Source organism: Mchenga conophoros, linkage group LG17, assembly GCF_057382185.1.
Source record: "Mchenga conophoros isolate Kocher_MC1m ecotype Shallow Benthic linkage group LG17, M_conophoros_male_GT1.1, whole genome shotgun sequence".
NCBI lineage: Eukaryota > Metazoa > Chordata > Actinopteri > Cichliformes > Cichlidae > Mchenga > Mchenga conophoros.
In genome coordinates, this window is record NC_140542.1 from 39,899,954 (window position 1) to 39,923,209 (window position 23,256).

The 23,256-nt window shown below is 41.5% G+C and overlaps 2 protein-coding genes across 2 annotated transcripts; one reads left to right on the forward strand and one right to left on the reverse strand.

The window, feature by feature from the left end:
- The first annotated feature begins 1,814 nt into the window (after positions 1-1,814).
- On the forward strand, positions 1,815-10,264 carry abhd8b (abhydrolase domain containing 8b). The gene is made up of 5 exons (XM_085252765.1): positions 1,815-2,074; positions 4,994-5,803; positions 7,506-7,676; positions 8,107-8,323; positions 9,382-10,264. The coding sequence occupies exons 2-5, from the start codon at positions 5,004-5,006 to the stop codon at positions 9,619-9,621; spliced, it is 1,428 nt and encodes a 475-aa protein (XP_085108891.1). The 5' UTR covers positions 1,815-2,074; positions 4,994-5,003; the 3' UTR covers positions 9,622-10,264.
- Positions 10,265-12,102: 1,838 nt separating this feature from the next.
- Positions 12,103-22,166, reverse strand: ptprc (protein tyrosine phosphatase receptor type C). The gene is made up of 26 exons (XM_085251535.1): positions 21,885-22,166; positions 21,538-21,777; positions 21,330-21,449; positions 21,039-21,170; positions 20,783-20,929; positions 20,141-20,278; positions 19,767-19,987; positions 19,594-19,654; positions 19,365-19,473; positions 19,142-19,179; positions 18,490-18,599; positions 18,202-18,292; positions 18,038-18,114; positions 17,913-17,949; positions 17,733-17,830; positions 17,450-17,575; positions 17,175-17,332; positions 16,768-16,903; positions 15,908-16,057; positions 15,525-15,615; positions 15,302-15,441; positions 15,004-15,135; positions 14,806-14,922; positions 14,536-14,699; positions 13,628-13,763; positions 12,103-13,108 (listed from the first exon to the last, which is right to left on the reverse strand). The coding sequence occupies exons 1-26, from the start codon at positions 21,886-21,888 to the stop codon at positions 12,791-12,793; spliced, it is 3,291 nt and encodes a 1,096-aa protein (XP_085107661.1). The 5' UTR covers positions 21,889-22,166; the 3' UTR covers positions 12,103-12,790.
- Positions 22,167-23,256: the final 1,090 nt, after the last annotated feature.

Here is a 23,256-nt window from a genome sequence, read left to right on the forward strand (position 1 = left end):
TTTGACCTTTCAAGTTAACCAGTGTAAAATCGAGCTTGCAAAATGCTTGGTGAGAATAGAATAGAATAGAATAGAATAGAATAGAATAGAATAGAATAGCCTTTATTGTCATTGTACAGAGTACAACGAAATTGGAGTGCCACTCCCTTGGTGCAAGTTTCAATAATAAATATAAATGTAAAATATAAAAAGTACAAAAAAAACAATCGTAAGTACTCAAACAATAGTATGTACAATATATACAGGATAGCAGCATTAATATGATGACAGTATGAATAGCAGCATAATATAATGACAGTGACGGTATGGAATAGGTTCAGTTGTTTTTGTGCTTATTTACTACGGTGATAGCTCTGGGAAAGAAGCTATCCCTGAATCTGTTTGTCCTGGTTTTATGTGACCTGTACCGTCGGCCTGACGGTAATAGTTCAAACAGTTGGTTGCTGGGGTGAGAGTGGTCCTTGATGATATTGCCAGCTCTGCTGAGGTACCGAGAGTTTGCAGTGACCTCCAGGCTGGGCAGAGAGCAGCCAGTGATCTTCTGGGCTGTGTTGATGACCCTCTGCAGTACTTTCCTGTCTGCAGCTGAGCACCCTGCATACCATGTTGTTATGCCGTACGTTAGGATGCTCTCTATGGTGGCTCTGTAAAATGTCACCAGCAGCCTCTCCTCCAGGTTGTTCCTCCTGAGCACTCTCAGAAAGTGGAGACGCTGCTGGGCCTTTTTTTTTTTACCACCGCCGTGGTATTTGTAGTCCAGGAGAGGTCATCAGATATCTGCACGCCCAGAAACCTCATGGAGTGTACCCTCTCCACACAGTTCCCGTGAATGTAAAGTGGGGCCGGGTCTGCTCTGCCCTTCCTGAAGTCCAAGATAAGTTCTTTAGTTTTCGTGGTGTTCAGTTGGAGGTTGTTAACTGAACACCACTCAGTCAGTCTGTTGACCTCATCTCTGTAGTCCGACTCATCCCCCCTTGAGATGAGTCCAACCACTGTGGTGTCATCCGCGAAAAGTGAGTAAAGAGAGTTATTTAAAAGTGAGGTGAAGGAAGTATTATTAGAAGTGAGTGAAAGAATTCATGGTTTTGTTAAGCAAGGCTGTCTAAGAAATTGACCACATTTAAAGGGAAACTGTGGCTCAGCTAATTTGCTTTCCTGATCAACAAAAGAAGAGAGAGAGAGACAAAGGGGTGTGGCAGAGAGAGAGAGAGAGAAGCAGACAAGATGCAAGAAAAACAAAGAGGAAGCGGTGAGGAAAGGTGGCAAGGAAGAATGGACTGAGTGCTTTCTAAAAGTGTGCCAGTGGGTTTCGGATGAAAAGCCACCCCCCCTCCCCTCTCTCTCTCACACACACACACGCACGCACGCACGCACGCACGCACGCACGCACGCACACACACACACACACACACACACACACACACACACACACACACACAGGCAGGAACACTTCATGCCCTTAAATGTATGTCGACCAACAAGATTTTTATTGTCAATTGTTCAAACATTTATGCTTATATTAACTTTTTATTTTATTTTAGAAAAGCCGCAGGTATTGTTGTCCGTCCCCCCCCCCGACACACACCCTTCTTTACGTTTCTTTTTCTTTGCTTTTTTAATTGATTTAAATGTTAATCGGTTTTACTTCACTGGCACCTTTCCCGCCGGACAAACAGGTTTCTCTCCAATTGTCTGGTCTCCCCTTACATAGCAGCGGGGGACAAGTGTTCACTCCCACTAACAGAACAGGGAGCCAACGGTGTTTGTAAGACGATCAGCTATCGATGGATTAAAAACATCCGCGGAGCTCCGGTGGGTTTCTGAGCGCACGCGCAGATATTTCAGCGTGGACGTGGAGTTTCTGGAGCGCGCAGATATGTGGATCTACCTGTGACCCACAAAGAGATGCGCTGTCAGTCGGTCGATACTGGCCGCCATGTGGACAGGGCAACAAAATCCAGATAAATTAGATTACTGGATTGACCGCAACAGATTATAGTTCTCCTACTTCCCCGATGCTTGACGAGAAAACAATCTGAAAAATTAGACGGAATTTGAAGGCAAACAGGGAAAGGTAAGCCTTCTGATTTAATTAGTGTGTTTATCCCATTTTTTTCTGCGGACTGTAAATATTCAGATTATAAAGTAGTTTAAGGATTTCTGCAGGAGGCAAGACGAAGGTCGCTATGTAAAGGTGAGCTCCGTCATTGAAGACGCACGGGTCATTCGGTGTAAATAACGAAAAGGATTTTTATTTGACGTTACATTCTAGTGTACACTGAAAAGAGAAACCTTCTGGCACTTGCTTCACCTGATGCATCAGACAGTGAGTCTATTCAAAGAGCTTTGATTGTGTTTAGTGAATGGATGGGCCCAGCAGCTTTAAATACCAGGTACAAGACTCCTATTATTATTATTATTATTAGTAGAAGAAGAAGACCACCACCCAAACCATTAGAGATGCATTTTCGTTGTTGTTTTGCTTAAATTATTTCTTAATGGTGACTTTGATGAATTTGTAGTTACAACAAACTGGTTATAAAAATGTATAACTTACTAACATATCACATTTCAAAGCTTCAGTCCACACCTGCTATGTGATTCTAGTTGTGTCAAACATGTCAGCAAATGCAATGGATCTTTAATGGTGCAGCACAACTAATACACTGATTAAATAAACAAGTGTGAGACTATAGCAACAGTGAAGCTAATGCAGTTGTTTTTAATCCGAATTACAGTCTCTACTCGTTTTTCTGGGCATCAGTCCCACTGTGATTGTGTCTAACCTGCATGCAATGTTATATAACAGCCAGTCACAGTCTCTGACCGCAGGGCCCGAGCAGGAACTTTAGCAAGAAGCAAACTCACTAATAGGGACGACTTTAATCAGGTGATATTTAAATGGACGGCACAGCCACAGGGAGGATGTTGTGAATATCTGCCTGTGAACATAAGCTCATCATGGTTCAATCAATAGATAGTAACACCCTGGCTGTACTTTGCATAAAAAATATAGTGTTAGATGAATGTAGGTACTTTCATGTGTGACTTTGTGTTACAATATGTTAAAAAAAAGAGTCCTTCCCACTCTGCATCTATGTGAATGTGTCCTGATTCTGTTAAGACCTTCTTTGTGTTCAGTTCATTTACATCAGGGGTGTCAAATTCGTGGCTCGGGGGCCACTTGCGGCCCACGTCACTTGCGGCTCGTATATTGACGTGAAGAAACATAATGCAATTTGAAGGGACTTCTTATGTTTGGGAGGATTTGTTTGTTGTTGAGTGCGATGCTAAAATAAGTTCTATAAAAAGCCAAAAATGATTCAATATGAAGGCAACATGAGCAGAGAGCACAAACATGCTGAGGGATCGGCTGTCTGCTGTCACAGACTCATGTGTGCACTTAATACAAACAAAACAATAGCAGAAGTGATGCCACATGTGAAAGAGAGAACGAGTGTCATTATTTGGTATTTCAATCAAAGGCTTCAGTTAGTTATGAGTTTGCAGTTTTGTCTTGTTATACAATATTTGAAATGTAAATTCTGGTGAGGGGGATGAGGGGGGATCGGACTATGTGACAGGGGGCGTGGTAGATGGATAAATGTTTATCTTTTATGCTTGTAAGCTGGTTCAGGTTATGATCCAGCCTCGCCAGTATTTTATACAAATGGAACAGGAAATAAAATGCGTCACTCCTTCTGCCTGATCAAAATGATGCCTTTTGTTGTGAGATGAATGGGCGACCCTCACTTATGTGAAAATGCCGCTCTCAGCCTCTTCCTGTCAGTACAGGCAGCACCGCACTGTTATTTGGAGAGTGGATGTGCCAGTATAAGCAGAAAGGACTAAAAGGGCCAAGCAGGAATATTGTTTTACGTTGTGCTTATAATCCCCACATGAAAACAGGAGCTGATGTAAAGTTGAGAGAAAAACGCAACAGTATAAAACTGTCTCTGCACAGTGCCATAGTTTCCTGTTTTTATCCAGAGACAGATTGTGCTCTGTGGACTTAAACAGAGAGACTGAGAGTATAATCCTTTCTAGTAGGGAGGAAGGTAGGATAATGCAGCCAGCAGAGACGCTTGCAGACCCTGCATGGCTGCTGTTGCCATAGCAGATAATCAACCAACAACTGATACTGCAGGAGGACCTGTGTAATGCACAGCGACACCTTTTGGGGGCTGTTTAGTTACAAAATTGTTGCAGAAGTTTCAAAAGAAGCAAGGAAGTAGAAAGGTGGTTGTATTGGAATTGAAGAATATGATATACAGTAGAAGAAGAAGAGCGTGCTGTCTATATGAGCTTAATTTACACCAAAGTAACACTGGCTTTTCTTTATTCATGAATATCCTTCAATAATCACTGAGCAACGCTTCAAAAAAAGCACCTTTAATCACCGATGGGTTGTTGTGTGGTTTTAACCAGTAGTGCTGCTGCGTGTTGCTCCTGCAGAGCGATCACATGGTGGACAGCTTTAACTCAGGGAGCTATTACCATCCGTTCATGTCTATTAATACCACGAAAGGCCGTGCTGAGTAAAGATGGTGATCAGTTACATCTGACAGAAAGCAGCAAGGCTTTAAGTTGTAAACAGATGCCGGGTTGTAAAGGCACCTGAACTTGTTTATTTCTCTGAATGGTACATTTAAGCTTCCCAGATAGTCAGTTGATGTAGAGAAGTCTTAAATGACATGCAGCATATATTTAGTTGATATTTGCCATTTAACTCTGCTGTTTCTCCAAATGCATGTGCTTGATGCATGTATGCATGTGTACTGTGCCTTCATCTCCTCATATTCATCTTCCTGAGTGAATTTCTAATGACATGAGCAGAGAATCATTTTGCCATAGTTTTGTGTTCTTATTCTGGCTTAACTAGAGAGCTTGCTTGTATGATAAAGGTTCACATTGCTGCCTGTCTGCATCTCTTCAATGACCCTCTTCGCTCGTGTTTCTTATGTGTGTTTTTATGTGACTATATTCCCTGCAGACTGGCAGCCATGCTGACCAGCTTTCTGGAAGGTCTGCTCTGCTGCTTCACCTCAAAGCCGACCAATATTGTGGTTCCTGTAGAAACCTCAGAACCTGCTGATGGCTACGAGTTTGTGGAGGTAAAACCGGGCCGCATTCTGCGAGTTCGGCATATCATCCCCGACAGGCCGGTGGTGGAGGAGCCCACCGGGCTTGGTGGGAGTGTGAGCTGCAAACGAAAAATCACAGTTTACCGTAACGGACAGCTGTTCATTGAGAACTTGGGTGACAGGGCGAGTGCAGAGCTGAAAAGCTGCCAGAATGGAGAGACAGAACCCAACAGCACCATGGAGGTAGAACTGACGGACTGTGGTAATTCGTCGCCGCCCGTCAGCATTCCTGAGGCGAGATCAGACTCTCTCACGGCTGGAAACAACGGCGCATCCGACACAGCAGCAGCAGTGGGTGAGGCTTCTGCTGCTGGACAGACTGACCAATCTCAGCAACCCAGGAAGCGCAGGCGGAAGCCCAAGCGCACTGTGGTGATTGACTGTGAAAGGAAGATATCAGCCTGTAAAGGGACACATCCAGATGTGACGTTGTTCTTCATTCACGGAGTCGGAGGTTCGCTGGATATCTGGGGAAGCCAGCTGGACTTCTTTTCTCGGCTGGGCTACGAAGTGATTGCCCCGGACCTGGCAGGACACGGAGCCAGCTCAGCACCGCAGATTCCTGCAGCGTATACGTTCTATGCGCTGGCTGAGGATATGAGAATCATCTTCAAGAGATACGCTCGGAAGAGGAATATCCTCATAGGACACTCTTACGGGTGAGTCCCAGATCACAGCGTTCAAACAGAACACGGTCCGGAGGTCATCCAGAAGTGTTCAGGAAACCTCAGCGCCTCTTTGTTTCAGTCATTTGTCAGGCAAAGATCTGAGATCTTACTGGAGGTTCTGAAATATAAGAATTTACTCTGCAGTTTCATTAAAATTCAACATATTTAGATTTCATGAAGATAAAACAAGAATTTTACCAAACCAACTTCAAGCACTTTAACAGTCACAGCAGTTATAAAGTGATACACAAAAATGATTAAATACATTAAAAACAATAAAAAGTACAAAAATAACACCAATTAAGCTACAATAAAAACAAATACACTGGTTCAAAGACCACAAGGGATGAATAATTAAAAATGTTCAAAACTAATTCTAAAAATAGTTTTTTTAGACACATCATAATAAGCTATGGAAAATAAAGTTGCCAGTAAACAAAAGGTGTAGCAACATACAGTGGGACATGCTATACAGTAACAAAAGATATGTTAAGAAGAACTGTTAAACTTCTATAATTAGAGCTATAATTAAAACCACAAATGTAAATTATACAGCACAGACATTTAGTATGTGAATAACATATATATTTAATTTCAAAGGGACTTTCTAGTCTAACTAAATAAATGATTCTTTGCCCTCATAAGCATGAAACAATAACTTTGAGTAAAATACAACAGAATAAATGGTAAACAGACTGGTTCTTATAAAGTGCTTTTCTACTCTACTCAGCACTCAGGTAGCTTTATACAACTTACATGATTCATCCAAGCAATTTTTTCTATGCATATGTGCTTTCTGACTAACATTTACACTGATGGATGCATCAGAGAGCAACTTTAATTCATTTTTATTTAAATAGCACCAAATCACAACAACAGTCGCCTCAAGGTGCTTCATATTGTAAGGTAGATCGTACAATAATAGATACAGAGAAAAACCCAACAATCATATGACCCCCTATGAGCAGCACTTTGGTGACAGCGGGAAGGAAAAACTCCCTTTTAACAGGAAGAAACCTCCAGCAGAACCAGGCTCAGGGAGGGGCGGGGCCATCTGCTGTGATTGGTTGGGGTTGGGGACTAACTTGGGTTTAGAATCTTTCCCAAGGATATTTGGCACCACCCACAAACCGCCAGCCTTCAGTTAGTATGTATGCTCTGCCTCCTGAATAAACCTGTAAACTGAATCTATGCCCATCCAGTGAACTCCTTTTGACCAGATTCTAATAAGTGTGTTTTGCATTGTATGTAACAAAAATTACATGGAAAGTTTACACGTAATCAAATTCCTGTAATTTCCTGCAAACAAATGACTTGAAGTCGGCATTTTGTGCATAAATACTTTTTCGAGTGTAGTGAATATAAATAATGCTAAATTTTATTCTGTCTGTTATTTAGCTGGGTCTTATGCTACACTAACTTCCTTTTACTTCCTGTATAGCCATTAAAATCAGTGTTATTGCTGTTAACTGTGATAATTATTGCTCAGTTTCTTACACACTATATTTAATCCAGACTTTAAAGACGTGCTGACTTGTGAAAATGAGCAAGTGAAAAAGTGAGGCACAATATTTGGACTCACACATAAAAAAAGGCCAATTCTGAACAGTAGATTTCAAAGATGACTACCACAGCATGATTACCTGGTTTTTTCAGTCTGTCCTGTAACCGGCCTGTTGTTCTTTTTGTCTAGTGTGTCGTTCTGCACCTTCCTGGCTCATGAATATCCAGAACAAATTCACAAGATGGTGATGATCAACGGCGGCGGTCCCACAGCTCTGGAGCCCAGCCTCTGCTCCATCTTCAACCTGCCCACCTGTGTGCTTCACTGCCTCTCCCCGCTGCTCGCCTGGTGCTTTCTCAAGTAAGACAGCGAAATTGAAAGATCCTCCAAGGAAGGAGGCACGACTCAGTTTGTTTTCTGTTTCTCTAAACAGTTGAAGTTCAGGTTTGTAGCCTCCTAAACATAAACGCAATGAGTCCAGTCAGATGAAATGTGCACACAGTTGGGTATTTTGCAGTGTTATACATTGCTTTTTCAATATTACATCATAGTGCCAATATTTATTTAAGACCAATCGTATTTACACATTTTGCAGAAAGAGTGTGAGTAAGAGAGTTTGACAAAGAAATAAAAGTCGTGCAGACAGTAAAACTGTCTGTAGTAGCAAATCCTGTTTATTGTATGTGTAATATCATGTATGTAGGATAATTCTTCTTATGTTTAATCTGCTGTTAAATTAATGTTTAAAATAATAATTTTTTCTTTGGTATAAATGTCGTCTACTCTGCAGGGCGGGCTTTGCTCGGCAGGGCGCCAGGGAGAAGCAGTTGCTGAAAGAGAACAATGCCTTCAATGTGTCGTCTTTTGTGTTGCGTGCCATGATGAGCGGGCAGTACTGGCCTGAGGGGGACGAGGTCTACCACGCTGAGCTGACAGTGCCCGTCCTGCTGGTGCATGGCATGCATGACAAATTTGTCCCTGTTGAAGAGGACCAACGAATGGCAGAAGTAAGTGGGGGGTCTCACACTTCCTAATGAAGCTATTATTATTATAAATAACAGATTGTGGACTGAAAACATCATTCTGTGGTGAAAAGGATAAGAAATGTGTCCCAGTTTGGAAAGAAGAAAATCCAGTTAAAAAACTTCATTAAGACAGACGTTCAGCTTTATTTATACAGCAACAAAGCACAACAACAGGTGCCTCAATGTGCTTTATATTGTAAGGTAGCGAAAACCACAACAATCAGAAGATCCCCAATGAGCAAGTGCTATGGTGACAGTAGGAAGGAAAAACTCCTTTTTAACAGGAAGAAACCTCAGAACCAGCTCAGGGAGGGGCGGGGCCATCTGCTGCAACCAGCTGGGGTGATTGGAGGAAGACGGGACAAAGACGTGGAAGAGCGTCATAATTTCAAAGCTATGTAATATAAGATAAGAATCATCACCTTGCTTTGTGTTTCAAGTTGAACTCTCTGGTGAACATTTGATAATCTTTCAGCCTGGTTCTTCTCTCTGATGAAAATAGCTGCTCTGCACACAGCGATGAAATTAGCTTAGGAAACAGATCGTTCCCTCAGGGGTCGGTAATCAAAGCAAAGATAGAAATATAATTCTCAGGTGGCCAGAAAAACAACTGAATCAGTGCTTTGCTAAACGAGCAGCAGTTTGCAAACAAATTCACCATAACAAGCTGAAATATGAAATCAGGTCAGTTTACAGCATCCAGTGAATGTTTAAAAAAAATCAGCTGCTTTAACAAATTCTCAGGTAAACAGCAGCTAAAACGATGATGCAGCGGCTGAACTTTAGTGGCTGATTCATGAGAAGAGACACAGAAATTCATGTAAATGCCAAATCGTGTCCTTCTGTCAACTTACACACATAATGTGCTTGTTTTCCGCCCACTAAAAAGGACCAAAAGGTTTTGTTTGGATTCACACTTTGACTCTGATTCATTCATTTGAACTGTAGTTTGTTATTTGCAGAAATATTTGACAATATCATTCAGAAAGTGTTGAGCTGGTGATGAGTCTAACCTTTATTCTTATCCTTATTTTTATCAGATACTTCTAATGGCGTTCCTGAAGGTCTTGGAGGACGGCAGTCACATGGTCATGATGGAGTGTCCGGATCCTGTTAATACGCTCCTGCACGAGTTCTTCCTCTGGGAACCGCTGACCCTCCCAGCGCCAAAGAAAGAGTCCAAAACCCGTCCAGAGACCGCTAAAGCTCGAACTGATAACACTCAGGCGATAGCTGAGCCCAGCAAGGCCCGGCCTGCGACTGCTAAACCAGCCCAATGAAGCGGCAGCAGGTTCACATCAGAGCTGAAACACTGGTTGTTACGGTGAATCGTGGTCGGCCAGTCGGTGCATCACAAGCATCCCAGTGCATCTGGTGCAAGCTGTTAAACCTGATGGTGAGCCAGTTAACTGGTCCTGCTGGAGGCGGGACACTCTGCAGAGGTCACTGATTCCAAATAAACTCCAACCACGTAACACACAGCAGCGAGGACGCGTTTGTGCCTTGAACTGATGCGTTACAGTGACGGTACCTGGATCGGGGAAGCACAAATGGAAACAGCCACGAAGGCAACGATGAAAACAGCTGCCAAGTGGGAAAGATGATAAACTGGGACAAGAACATGTGGCTCCTGGTTGAGCACAAGCTGTAATTAACAGCTGAGACTCAACCTTATGAAGTGTAGCTGGATAGTCAGTCATTGTTTTTATTCCTCATAAGTATTGCAAACCTTACCTGTTGTAAAGGTAAGCATGTGAAAATAACACAATGCCATACGCAAAATAACTAATTGAGAAGATGTTTTTTGATGAAAAACAAAACCTCCGTCCATTGGCCTTTTTCTTCTCTCTTCTCTTCTTCTCACTGATGCATGAAGCTCAGTGTAGCTATGAAAGCAGCTGCTTCTGGTATTTAATAGAAATGCATTAATGGGGGTTTGGGGGGGGGGGGATCCAGAAAGAAGTGAAAGTAAGTTTGCTGCTTCTGAGACATCAAGAAAATGATGTTCAATCGAGTGTGCACGGCTAAACTTAGCAATGACTGCAGGTCATCACTGAGTCCTACATTTACAGGAACAGCACGATCGCATGTATGCAGCGAGGTGTAACTGCAGCAGGAAACGAAGCATGTCGAGCACTGCAACAGAGAACATGTCCAAGCTGAACACCACAAAGTATTTGCAGACACTATTGATTGTGTAGCACCTCTGAGATTTCATTCCTCACTAAAACTGACTGAGAGTCGCTGACAAACAGCTTCTACGTGTCCTTTATTACACTGTGTTGTGTTATTGTGTCTGCTGAATGCACACAAAAGAGTTTAGCTTGGAAACATGTTACTGTCCAGTGCACCGACTGTAACGTTTGAGTCCTTCGTAGTTTAACGTGGACGTCTGTGACGCCACAGCGTAAACAATCAACACTACGAAGCTGTTAAATCCTCTGTGACTGTAAAGGTTTAGTTCGTTAGAGGATTTAAATTCTGGCATTTGCTGTGTTCACAAACCCTCACAGGGCCTCAGTCAGCTGTACAGGGCACAGATCTCACCCTTTTCTTTCTTTTCAAACATATTTGATTTTTTAAATTCGTAGGACAGACTTTTTATACTTTTGACTTCAGGTTAGGATGAATGTTTCTGAGATTCAAAGCAAGAAATGTTGCTTTTGATTCAAATAGAAGGAAACTGTCTGCTTTGTGTCTTGTGTGTCTTAAATTTTGTAACTGTTGGCCTTTGTCAAAGAAAAACATGATAAATTATTTACATGATCACAGTAAATGTGAATTTTCAAAAAAATAAAAGATAAATCTTCTGTTTTTTCTACATTTGGAGCAGCTGCCATTTTAATTTTCTTAAAATCAGAAACAACCTTCTTTACAGTTATATTGTTGCACACAAACAAACAGAAGCTGTCCAACCACAGCGAATTAGCAGTGGGAGTCACAACGCCCCCCCCACACGTGCTCGAGGATTAAAGTGCTGACATCTGTGCGAGTATTCACAAAGCTTCCAAAGGTACAAACAATAATCGAAACTGTAAAATCTTGATATTTCTCACATGGTCCCGTCAAAGTTGAGACTAAATCTCGATAAAACAAAAGTAAAGACATAAAAACTGCTTCTAAGGTGAGACTGAAAGAAGGACTTAAGAGAATTTTAAGCAGAGAGGAAACAGAATATTCATAGTTCATATTATTCACTTAAATCATATTTATCCATTTAAGCAAAGGAAGATCCAAAGCACAGGTTATGCAAGACAGCCAATAAAAACAAGCCCAGCGGTTCTCACACATTAAATAAATGTAAGCAAACTATAAATGTCAACAGTGAGCAAAGTTTCTACATTTTTAAGGCAGAATGAATAAATGGTAAATGGCCTGTATTTGTATAGCGCTGTACACACTCACACACTGGTGTGAATGAATAACATCCTATTTATTGAAATGAGATATTTCTATTTATGCGTTTTAAAGAGATTTAATTATATGACTGAGTCTATTTTTTGCACTGTCAGTTTTCTATTTTGTTTTCCCATCTTTTGAAACAATCACACACTTAGCAACGACTTTTGATGAAGCTCGAGGTTTTGGTTTCTGGCTCAGAGCCGCCCTGAGACGAGCTGAGACGTGTTATTAGTGTGTTCTCTCTGATCGGCCGCTCAGCCCTGAAACTAATATGTAGAAACAAAGACACGTGTATGATTTTAACCTCCTGAAGATTTGAGCTCGTTTTCACATTTTTCTATTCAAGGAAAGATCCAGAGTAAAATGTCATCAGGTAAATTTATTGCAAACGAAAAAGAAAACTGTTGACCCAGTCTGCTCCACGAGTACGTTACTGGTGTGACTCAAAGAAACTCAGCACAACCAAAAAATGTTGATTCAAATGTTGCTCCAACTTCATTAATGGGAGAAATATACAACAGATACTTCAAACCTTTCAGTGTTCCTGTAGTAAGAAGCTGAGTGAGGAACATATTTATCTTAACAAAGCCGATGACAGTGAGCAAATACAACGCATAAATACAACTGTAATAAAAAACGCAGTGTGCCATAAAACACTGACTTTAACTAAATGTTCAAAAAATGCTTGTTACTATGTATAAATGAGGAAACAGAAGATGAACTAAATAACAGCGTAGAGGACAAAACAACTCGTCTGCTGTATATTTCAGATTTAGTTGTTAGACCCCTTTAAATATCCAGTAAAGGGTCCAGTTTGATGACAGCTGTGCTGGTAAACTTTGTGAAAAGAGAGAAATTACATTTGCATTCAGAAACATTTATAACTTAATTTAAATCAAACACTTTGGAAACTGACGTGAGATATTTGGTCAAATTCTTCCACAAATCTAAAAGTTTTACAACGTTTATACATTCATAAGGTAATTTAAAAAAGCATAAAACTGAAGCGCTTATTTCCATCAGTGGACACAGTCACGGCCGGCACCCTCACACCTCCACCGTGACAGTGGGACCGTTGCTGGTGTCGTCCAGCGGCGTGGTCTCCGTGGGTGGGGCCTCTTTCTCCGCCTCCTCTTTCTTCTCTTCTTTGTCAGGCACCAGAGGAGTGCTCTCTGCTGCCGCCTGCTGCTCGTTGCTGGTAGTGCTGGCTGGCTCCTCAGCCTTGCCTTCGTCTTTCTGCTCGGCCGCTTTCGTCTCGTTGACGATCTGCACCGAGTCGGCTGCAGAGGCCTGCACCGGTTTCACTTCCCCGTTTTGAACGGGGAACACGGCCTCCACGGCGTCATATATAAACTGGTATTGCTCCTGTTAGAAACACAGGAAACAAATATTGTTTCAGTGTGTTTCTTGTTAGAGTGAATCTTGCTTTCTTTGCTGTCTTACACACTTCCCTAAATAACCAGCAGGAAGAATCCCACGAACACAACACAAACACTGAACCGATACTACTAAACTCTGTGTGGACAAGCACGGATATCACAGTGCTTCATATCAGACTTCTACTGTCGCCACAAACTAGTCATTACAGTTTCCAGCTGCTGTAAAAGTTCACATAAGCCTGAACACACTGCTGAAAACAGGCAAAATGCAACAATGACTCAAGTTTACATCAACAGCAGGGAGAAAACAAATGGGCGTGGCTTTTTCATAGATTTGTTATCAAATAGAAGGCAGAAATGATCTTTATACTTGAGCTTACTTTTGTTTTTAAAACAGTAATATAAAATATACATTTCATAGTGAGCTAGAACAGGGAACTGGTGATGTGCAACGCTGATCTCTGGTTATAAGCAGAGTGTGAACGATTGTGTTCCTCTTTCTCACCAGGCTGGAGACCATGCGCTGTCTCTCTTTGCGCAGCGTTTTGACCACTTGGAAAACATCCACCAGCTTCTCGCTCTCAGCGTTGTCCAGCACGTTCCACAGGGCGCAGAAAACCCCCGAGCGGGACGAGCCGTCGCTGAGGAGCACACAAGTTACAAACAGGAGTTTATTAATTTATACATATCCATTTATGTATTAGACAGCTGTGGGCCTGTGAAGGACATCACATGAAAAGTGGATCTGTTGTCATAGGAAATAAAAATATAACTAATTAATCATCAAACAAAGGATTTCCTTAAAAGAATAATTGATGTTGGGTTAAATTCATGGGAATACTCAACTATTCCTGATCAGCTGACCTTTACTGTCTTTCACACTAACATAGATGCATTTCACTGTGTACACTCGGTAATCACACTTTGTGTGAGGTGTCTTTAGAGAGTGCTGTTGGGAGTGTTCACACTATTTTTATAACATATTCATGCCTGAAAGGAAATCAAATGCATGGTTTCCTTGAAATGAGGTGAGGCTGCAAAGCAGGGTGAGCTCATTTTCATCAAGATCTTTATCTAAAATTTGCAACGTAAATGATTGCTGCATTCATGCATGCTCTGTCAACTGTAGGGCTTGCACCAAAACATGTGGCAGCATCTGTATATGCGCAGAAATGCAGCTACGTAGCTGATTTCTCTGTTTAAAAGACATCCTGCTGCTTAGATTTTACCGAGCTCTTTATTTAAAAACACTGATCAAAGGGACACTAGTGTCCGCCCTGAAACCCAGCGAGATGGAGAAGTCGGCTGTTGCGACACATTTTACTGATCTGAACGCTGAGAACGATGACTCGTCCTCGCTGCGTGCTGCCCCGTTCTCATCTCGTCACTGAACTGTTCCCCGTGTGTTCTTACTCGCAGTGGACCACTATGGGGTTGTTCCTCTGTGATCTGCTGGTGCCGCAGTTTTGCTTGATGTCCTTGATCATGTCTGTGAGGTCTTGAGGTTTCTCCGGCACCTCCTCTTTGCTCGTCCACTTCAGGAACTGGAAATGGTTTATCTCCCGTCTGTCTTTCCTCTGTGGATAGAAGAGGACGAGAAGAGCACAGCTGGCTTACAAATGTCCGGTCTCATCAGTGGGCGAGGCTCGCTTACAGAGGCAGAGTAGGTGGCGGCTGTGTTACCTTGACGTGGCGGATCTGCATGGTGCGTCTGATGAAATTTGGCGAGTTGTCTGTGCTCGTCACCTCCACCTCAATCTCCCCAAAGCTCTTCTTCTCTTTGTCCCAGTAAATACAGTCCTATTGAGCAGAAGAAAACAAGCATATTTACCACATGTACATTTAATGTGTGTCACTATAAGTATGTTATATTGTATGTACCGCTGCTTCACTGCTGTCTGAAAGCATGACGACAGTATAAACTTTCTTCTGGTAAATCATCGACCAGAAGTCCCCCGTGGTGTTTGCCAGTGGGGTCTGCGCCACTATGAAGACACGGCAGCCCCAGTATCCCTGTGTGGGAGACAAACACATCGAGTCCAAACATAGAAGATGAGACATTTCGTTATCTGGTGCAACAGGAAAGAAGGTGGCAGGAAGCAGTTTGTCACAGTTTGACATCGGCTGGTATTTTTAGTAGTTTACATAGAAACGGGTTCATAAATAGGCTGAACGTTACCGTGATGTGCGAGGCGTTGATGTATTGAGTGGAGTCTTCATCCTCTTCATCTGAAGAATCTTCCTCCTCATCGTCTTCGTCAGGGTCACTGTCCTGACTTCGTCCTTCATCCAGCTTCAGGAGCACGCGGTTGAAGTCATCTGCAGGTTTGATATGAAAGAAGTGGAACTGAGCAGATGTAATCTTACATGCGAGCACACGCGTGCATGCAAAGCAAACTCACAGGGGATGACCGACGAAGAACGATTCTTCTTCTTGTTTTCTTCGGTCAGTCCTGTGTTGAGCGTCCTCCAGTTTTTAAAGGTGGGGAGTCTCTGCAAGATCATTTTGTCTATTAAAACTTTGCTTCCATCCAATCCATCGTGCAGGATGTGATGGAGAAGAGGACGACAGGCACACTTGATGATATTTTTAGATTTCAGACGTTTGTGCTACATCAATGTTTTAGGGTCATTTACATTATTCTGTCAGAGCTCTGTCAGACACTCTTTACGTGAGTTCTCTGTGACTCACTCAGCGACTTAAACACGATCAAAGCTGCATTTTCGGTCCCTCGCACTGCTTTTCTGTAGTTTACAGCTATAAAAGTGATAAGATACGGCGTACCTCAAACTCCTCCTCCATGAGCGTGGGCTCGTCGTCCAAGTTTTTCTCTTTGAGCGTGTTCATTGTGCTGTGCAGCTCAGACAGGCTGATCTCTGTCTCTCCAAACTGGTTGTGCTCCAGCAGGGCCTGGTGAATCAGGATGTACTGGGCCTGTGTGCACACAAATGCACTCATGTTAATGCACGAGAGACAAACCTCGAATGTGCCGCAGCATTTATATCTCATTTACCCTCATTTATTTAATACAGGATTTTAAAAAATGAAGCTTTGTTTATGTGCAGTGTAGTCAGTGTATGTACATCTAACACGCGGTGTTCCTCACATACATTTCTTTACACAGTAGGTGAAATATAAAGGTGAATGAGTCTATAATACGAACATGCAGACTAAAGAACAGGACCACATGTACACACAGAGGGCTGACTGACACAGAGCTGCAGATGTAGGTGAAGAAAAAGAGGGCGGGGCCAAACACAAAGAGGAGAAACAAACAAAAAAAAAAACAGGAAGCAAAACCGGAACAAGACAGGAGATAATAACACCGAGGAAGACAGGAAATGACAGAAAGAGTACGGTGTACATGTTTAAAATACAACTTTTTATAAACATAACATTTTTAAAAATATATTAAAAATATACATAATATATACAACTGTACATATTTAAGTTTAGCTGATTTAACTAATTGTTAATCTTTGTCATATATCCTTCCATCTGTTGTTCTGTCTGTCTGTAGATGCAGATAAGGTGATTCACTTTCCTGAGAATTGGCATCAAATTCATTGTATTTACAAGTATTCTTCTGTTTTACACACACACACACACACACACACACACACACACACACACACACACTTTACCTCGACTTGGACCATGAGGCATCTCTGTCTGCGGAGTCTGACCACGTAACCGTAGATGTCCACTCTGCCCTCTGACTCCAGACCTTCCATCATGGCATCGATGCCAATGTAGGTTCCTGTCCTGCCGACCCCCGCGCTGCACGAGAAAGAAGTATCACCTATGAGTGCCGTTGTCTTATTTAACCTGATGTACAATGACGCACTTTAGATCTCAATTAACAGCTCGTGTTTTAATCTGAATTAAACTAAGAGGCGGTGATCTGAAGAAGTAGGTGTGGCTACAAATAGACGTCCATCCAGTCAGACTTTGCCTAATATCAGCCTACAGATGTACTGACATGGCTGATGGAACAAAGTGAAACAAACATGTTAACCTGAGCCGAGCGTAGAGTGTGACCTCTTCATACCTGCAGTGAACAACGATCGGCCCACTGAAGAAATTCTTGAAGGCGTTGACGCGCCGCCTCAGTTTCAGGAGGAGGTGTGGCTCTCCAGGGACTCCGTGGTCGGGCCAACTCATGAACTGGATGTGGGTCACCTCCCTCTCTGAGTTCTTCTCTCTCTTCTGCAGGTGCAGTTATTGAGATAAATGTGCATGCTGAGCAACACTTCTACACAGATATGATTACAGACATTAAACACTTTTACAGTTTTGTCGGTTCAACATGTGACGGAGGCTTACGTTTGTCAGGCTGAGACGGCGGATGGTGTAATCTGGGTAGTGGTCCTCTGAGTTCAGCTTCACAATAAACTCCTCATAAAGCTCAGTCTCTCGGTCAGGAGACGGCCAGTACTGAGCACATTTGACCTGTGAAACGATGTGAGAGGAGAGAAGCTGACTGTCGCTCAGTGAGGAAGGAGAATGGAGCAAACAATACGAAGGTCTAACTAAATCAGATAAGAAGCTTCTCAAAGAAAGGATATTTCTCTGTGACTCATTTTAAAAACTTTAAACACGATCTTACCCTGTTTCCCTCCTCACATCGTGTTACCATGACGATAATTGAGGACTGCTGTTCCCAGATCATCCTCCAGAAGTCATTTATAGTTTCTTCCTTTGGTCCTGCAGCGAGAACACCGTAGATAAGCATCATACATCACAGTCATTCAGTGCAGCTGTGTGAAGGACGGGAGCATGACTTTACCTTGAGCTGCGATGTACTTTTTGGACTCTTTGAATCCCTGCAGGAAGAACAGGAGTGATGTTTGACTGTTTTATCAAACAGATGTCATGAACTTTATGTTGAACAAGCTGAACATTTTTACATACGTCAACGAAGCTGGCGTTGATGTAGTCGCATCCTGGCTCTCCATTTCCTGTGGTTAGCTGGACACGGTTATAATCATCTAGTTCAAGACAAAAAATAAAATAAAATAAATGATGACAGTCTTCACAGTGACTCTCAGTGATTTTGATAACATTGATCAGCTCACAGGGCAGAATGTCCACATAGCGGTTCTTGATAGAATTGCAGGACTTCTTGGCCTCTTTCACCGTGTATCTTGAGAAAATTCTTGGGATGCTCTGCAAGCAAATATAAACTGTGTTATTTACAGACAACACCCAGCACCCATTCACACTCTTTCATCTCTGTACTAGGCCAAGAACAACAAGCCTTTGTGTTTTTATATTGACTCCCTCACAGCCTGTTGTAAGCGAGGGAATAAAAAAATGGTAATAATTAAAATAAAACCCGAGAAAAAGCTGATAAATGAATTTACCTGAAACTCAGCCAGGAAAAGTCTCCCCTCATCAGCGAGCTTCCTCTTGTAGGTTTCCAGCAGGACCTCTGCTGCGATCGGCTCAACAAGCAACAGGTTTTCTTCATCATCTACAACAAGCAGTCAGCAAAGGAGAGATTATTACAAATAAACATAATTATATCCAACCACTGATTGTTATCCATATGTGTTTCATACAATATTAGCAAGCAAATATCAAGGAAAAGGCTTTAGTTATTTCATGTTGTGATCATGGATCTTACACATGAGTGACTTTAGGCATTTTCTTACTATGGCTATGCCTGGCCTATGCAACAACCATGTGTTGATCTTTACCTCTTGGCATTGTTCATGTGCACTGTATGGTCAGCATCATTCAAAATCACAGTGAATTTCATTACCAAAAAAAGGAAGGTATTTCACATGCTATGCTTCTGTCTCTGTTATCATCTTCATCCTAAATGTAACATCTTTCCTTTTACTCAGCAGACATGGTTGAGATACAGGCTCCTAAAGGTTTTATTGAGTCCTGCTGCTGTATATAAACGTACTTTATAAACAGTGTGGAATATCAGCACATTTAATATCCTTTAATTATTATCAGTATGTGAACAGAGGGGGGGAAAAATGACAATAAAAAAGCTCAACTCACTTGTTGTTGAAATAAGATGAATATTTTCACCCAGGTCACTGTGAAGAAGTTAGAAAAGACAAAGATTTTGAGTCGTAGTCAGCATCTACATAAATAGTGCGATAACATTATAAAATCGAAATGAAAAGGCAACATGAATTTGCAATTTTTTTTGTATTTATATATACAAAAAAGAGGGCTGATTTCAGAAAAAGTAAATGATCAAAAGCAAAGGTTTCCTTACTGGGACTGTCTGCGTTTTAAAATGTAGATCTTATAGATGACAAAAAGCAGAGCCACAGACGTGAGGATGATGAGGAAGACCAGAAACCCAATAACAGCTTTGTCGTTGTCTGTGAAATAATATTAAAAATTACATTTACATGAAAGACAACATTTGTAGAAACGTGTGCTTAAAATGAGACGAAGCATTTATGTCAGTAAACTGTATCATTAATGAAAACAGGACGTACACAAAGTGCTGATTTCACTTATTTGAGGGATGCTCTCATAGTGTCCGTTGTGAGCCGTCACCTTTAAAGACAGAATGTCAGTTCACTGTGAATTACAACATTCAGGAGTCTAAAATAATATTTATAAGCATAATATCTTCTTTATTAAACCAAAAATGTTGGATTTAACAAACCTTCACTTTGTAGCTCGTAGAGTAGCTCAGATCTTTGAATTCGACTTCACACCGTGTACAACTCTGCTTCTCCTCCTTTGTCACTTCCTTATCATCAGCTGTATTTAGACGTATTATATATTTTCCCTCAGGTCCGTTGAATGTAGAGGGTCTGTGCCAGCTCACTTTGATCGTATTATGTTCGTGAACGTGTAATTTCAGCTCAGTGACTGCAGCAGGTGCTGTAAGAGAAATTTAAAGGAAGCCATATTTAAAGTAAAAAACTGACAGACCTGCGACCCTTTGCTGCGTTTCCTTCCTGTTTATCTTCACTGCTCAAATATCCAGTGAGAAATAAATTCTAACATTATGTAATAAAAAGTTTGATTACTTACTTCCAACCTTAGTTTGCAGTTTAACTTCACCCCCAGTGGAAACTTGAATCTCGTTGTATTTGGCTCGGACTCGACAGGTATAACCAGTAAATGGATTTAATCCAGTAATAACACACGTTCTTCCATCAGGACTTGTAACTGTAACATAATTTCCATGAACCATGTGAAGTGTTATAGATTTAAATCAACATCATCATGTTAAGAAACTGTAAATGACAAATGTCAGGTTAAAGTTTCACAAACACATCAGCTGGTAGTTCTGTCAGCTGATCCATAAACTGGCACAAACCTGTTTCACTTACAGTCTGTTCCTGCTGACATGAAGCACTGATGCTACAAGCTTCTCATAGAAACTACGTACATGTCAGAAAAGCAACAGACTGACAAACTGTTTGTTGCTTTTTATAAAGACAATTACATTTCAAACATCAGATGTTACCTTCAAACAGCTCAAAGCTTCTCATCATTTCTTCTGTGTGAAAAAGTGAACTCGACTCTGATGTTTCAGCGTTTATTCTGTTTTATATTTGCTATTTATTTTAATAACTGTATTTATTCACACCCAGTCAGAGGTTTGGTTTTTCACCTGCAGTCAAAGCATCATGAACATAAACACATAAGAGGAGAAGCCGTCTCACTCACCTTTACCTGTCTGACCATCACAAATGCAGTGATAAGAAAGCTTATGAAGGAGGGGAAGGACCTGTTGACAGTTCTTACTGGTTGTTTTCCAGCTGAGCTCAATGGAAGTATTGGTTAAATCCTTCGTTATGTAGGTTATTGTAAGATCTGTTGGAACAAAGTAAACATCAGTAACAGTGAACAGCGTTTCCTTTGCTTCAAACTGTGTGAGAATAAAAGCTTTTATTTTGATGAGCTAAAGGAAATATAAACTCACCACAATCAACCCTGACGTGGACAGATGGAGTCGTCTTATTTATGCTGATGCTGTTCTGTAAGATCAGACCAGCACAGCTGTAGTCTGTGAACGGCTCCAGCTCAGACAGTTTCACATCAGCTTTGTTATTTTCTGAGGAGACACAAAGATGACGTCATTGTTGCTCCTCAGTGTGTGAACATTCATCCTTTGGGTTTAGATTCAAACGTGAACACATTCAACGAAATAAATCTGAACAGATTCACAGAGAGCACAGAGCTCGTGTCTCTAACTCGTAAAGTTTCCTTTTACCTGAACAGGTGTAACTAACTGAGAGGTTTTTACACTTTGGTAAATCAGGTAACGTTGTGGTAATTTCTGCAGGAAGTCCAGTGGGTTTAATCTGCTGTATTTCACTGGGATTTAAGAAATCTGTGGAAAAAATGAATGAAGACAAACATGATTAAATGAGGTGTAAATGTTTGAATCTCAGAGCAGACGTGGACTCGTTCGTACGTACCAACACTGATGCTTTTGGTGAAGTTAAAGGAAGAGCCTCTGCACTCTCCTGGAGTAAAGGTTACAGTCAAATCTGAGCAAATGTCCTCGTTAGCAGGTCTGACACAGAAAGTCTTCTCATCATTTCTACATCGTACAACTGAACGGTTATTTGGTGTTGATATTGAAGAGCTGATGTCCCAGTCACTTCCATAACAAACATATCCAGGGATGCAGCTGGTTTCAGTAACGTCTCTTTCACCTGAATTAAACAAGTGATGCACAAATGTGTCAGTTTATAAAAGATTCATTTGTTAAGTTAAAAGAAGATGGATGTAAAACACAAATATATCAATTAATTGAACTCACTCATTGGATCTGTTCTAAATTTATTTTTCGTAGAGCGACAGAATATTTCTTTTCCAGTATCATTTAATGAAAGTGTTTCAGTAAATGAAACATTAAGACTGTAATCAGTGCACGGCTTCAGGTGTCCAGTTTTCCCCACTGGGATTTGATTCAACTGATCAGCTTGGATTATCTTTCCAGTCTGTGGTCGGCCTTCTTCAGAAACAGTCAGTGTGTAGTTACCACGGGGGTTTATTTCAATCTGCAAGCCAGACGTGTTGTTGTTTGTGACATTGTAAGAACCTGCAAAATGTTTGTCAGTAAGAATCAGTCAGTTACACTTTTTATCTCAGATAGTTTCTTCATTCTGATGTTGACCGTGATCAACATCATGGTGAAGATGAAAATACATTTTCTATAATCAGTGTAAAAATACTTTCATTGTGATTCAGAGTAAATTTAGAGAGAAATGCTGAGCAGCAACAACAGTGTTTGAAAACATTCAATAAAACTGATCTTTTAAACTGATACTCACACTGTGGAGAGGCTGAGAGGACACATTTCAATGAGATCAGAAAAGAAGAAAACAAATCATTAGTATATGATTATAATTATGCAATGAAAGTACCAGAAACACCTCAGAGCACCTTACAGCTGCTGGTACCTCAGAGGTGTTGGTGATCTCTGTCTGTACACTATATGTGAATTCAACAATCGTATCACAGTCCTGCATGATAAAAACAGAAACGTCCAACCTTTGGTCGTAGCTGCCACTGTGGTGGAGGGTGGAGTGACTGGAGGTGAGGTCTGGGTGTGAGAGCTGTTTGCCTGAGAGGCTGGTTGGATGCTGGATGTATTGGATGTGGGTGAGGTCTCTTTCGAGGTGATTGGAGGAGCAGTGACTGCTGTTGGAGAGCATGGTTGGAGTCAGCTTTAGGCAGAAAAACCTAATGACAGCAGTCTTACCTGATATGCTGTTTAACATTTTAGGACTTTGACTTGTAAAAATAATAACTAATGCAAAACCTGAGCTGAGGCTGAATACATTACCAGATATAGTAGTTGAATTGGATTCTGGAAATGAAGAGTTTGATTGGGTGGAGGTGTTATTTGGCAAACTAACTGAAGAGCTGGAGGTGGTTGGGATGACTGTGATTGTGGAAGCAGGTGCTGTGGAAGTAGGTGCTGTGACCCTGGAAGGATTCACAGTGAGTGGAGGTGAGGTGGCGACTGGCTGGTTTATTACAGGATCTGCACCCGTGCTTGGAGGTGAGGAGGCGACCAACATGTGTGTTACAGGATTTGTGGTCGTGCTTGGAGGTGAGGCGGCTGAAACATTTTCAATCCCAGAAAAAGAAGTAAGTATGACATCATGATGGTATTTTCATCAGCT

Excerpts from the sequence above, each read along its gene's own strand:
- abhd8b (XM_085252765.1), top strand. The coding sequence starts at position 5,004 with ATGCTGACCAGCTTTCTGGAAGGTCTGCTCTGCTGCTTCACCTCAAAG. Across the intron at positions 5,804-7,505 it reads CTCATAGGACACTCTTACGG|TGTGTCGTTCTGCACCTTCC; the intron begins GTGAGTCCCAGA and ends CTTTTTGTCTAG. Across the intron at positions 8,324-9,381 it reads AGGACCAACGAATGGCAGAA|ATACTTCTAATGGCGTTCCT; the intron begins GTAAGTGGGGGG and ends TATTTTTATCAG.
- ptprc (XM_085251535.1), bottom strand. Across the intron at positions 21,450-21,537 it reads CACCAAAAGCATCAGTGTTG|ATTTCTTAAATCCCAGTGAA; the intron begins GTACGTACGAAC and ends TTTTTTCCACAG. Across the intron at positions 17,576-17,732 it reads GATGTGAGGAGGGAAACAGG|GTCAAATGTGCTCAGTACTG; the intron begins GTAAGATCGTGT and ends ATCGTTTCACAG.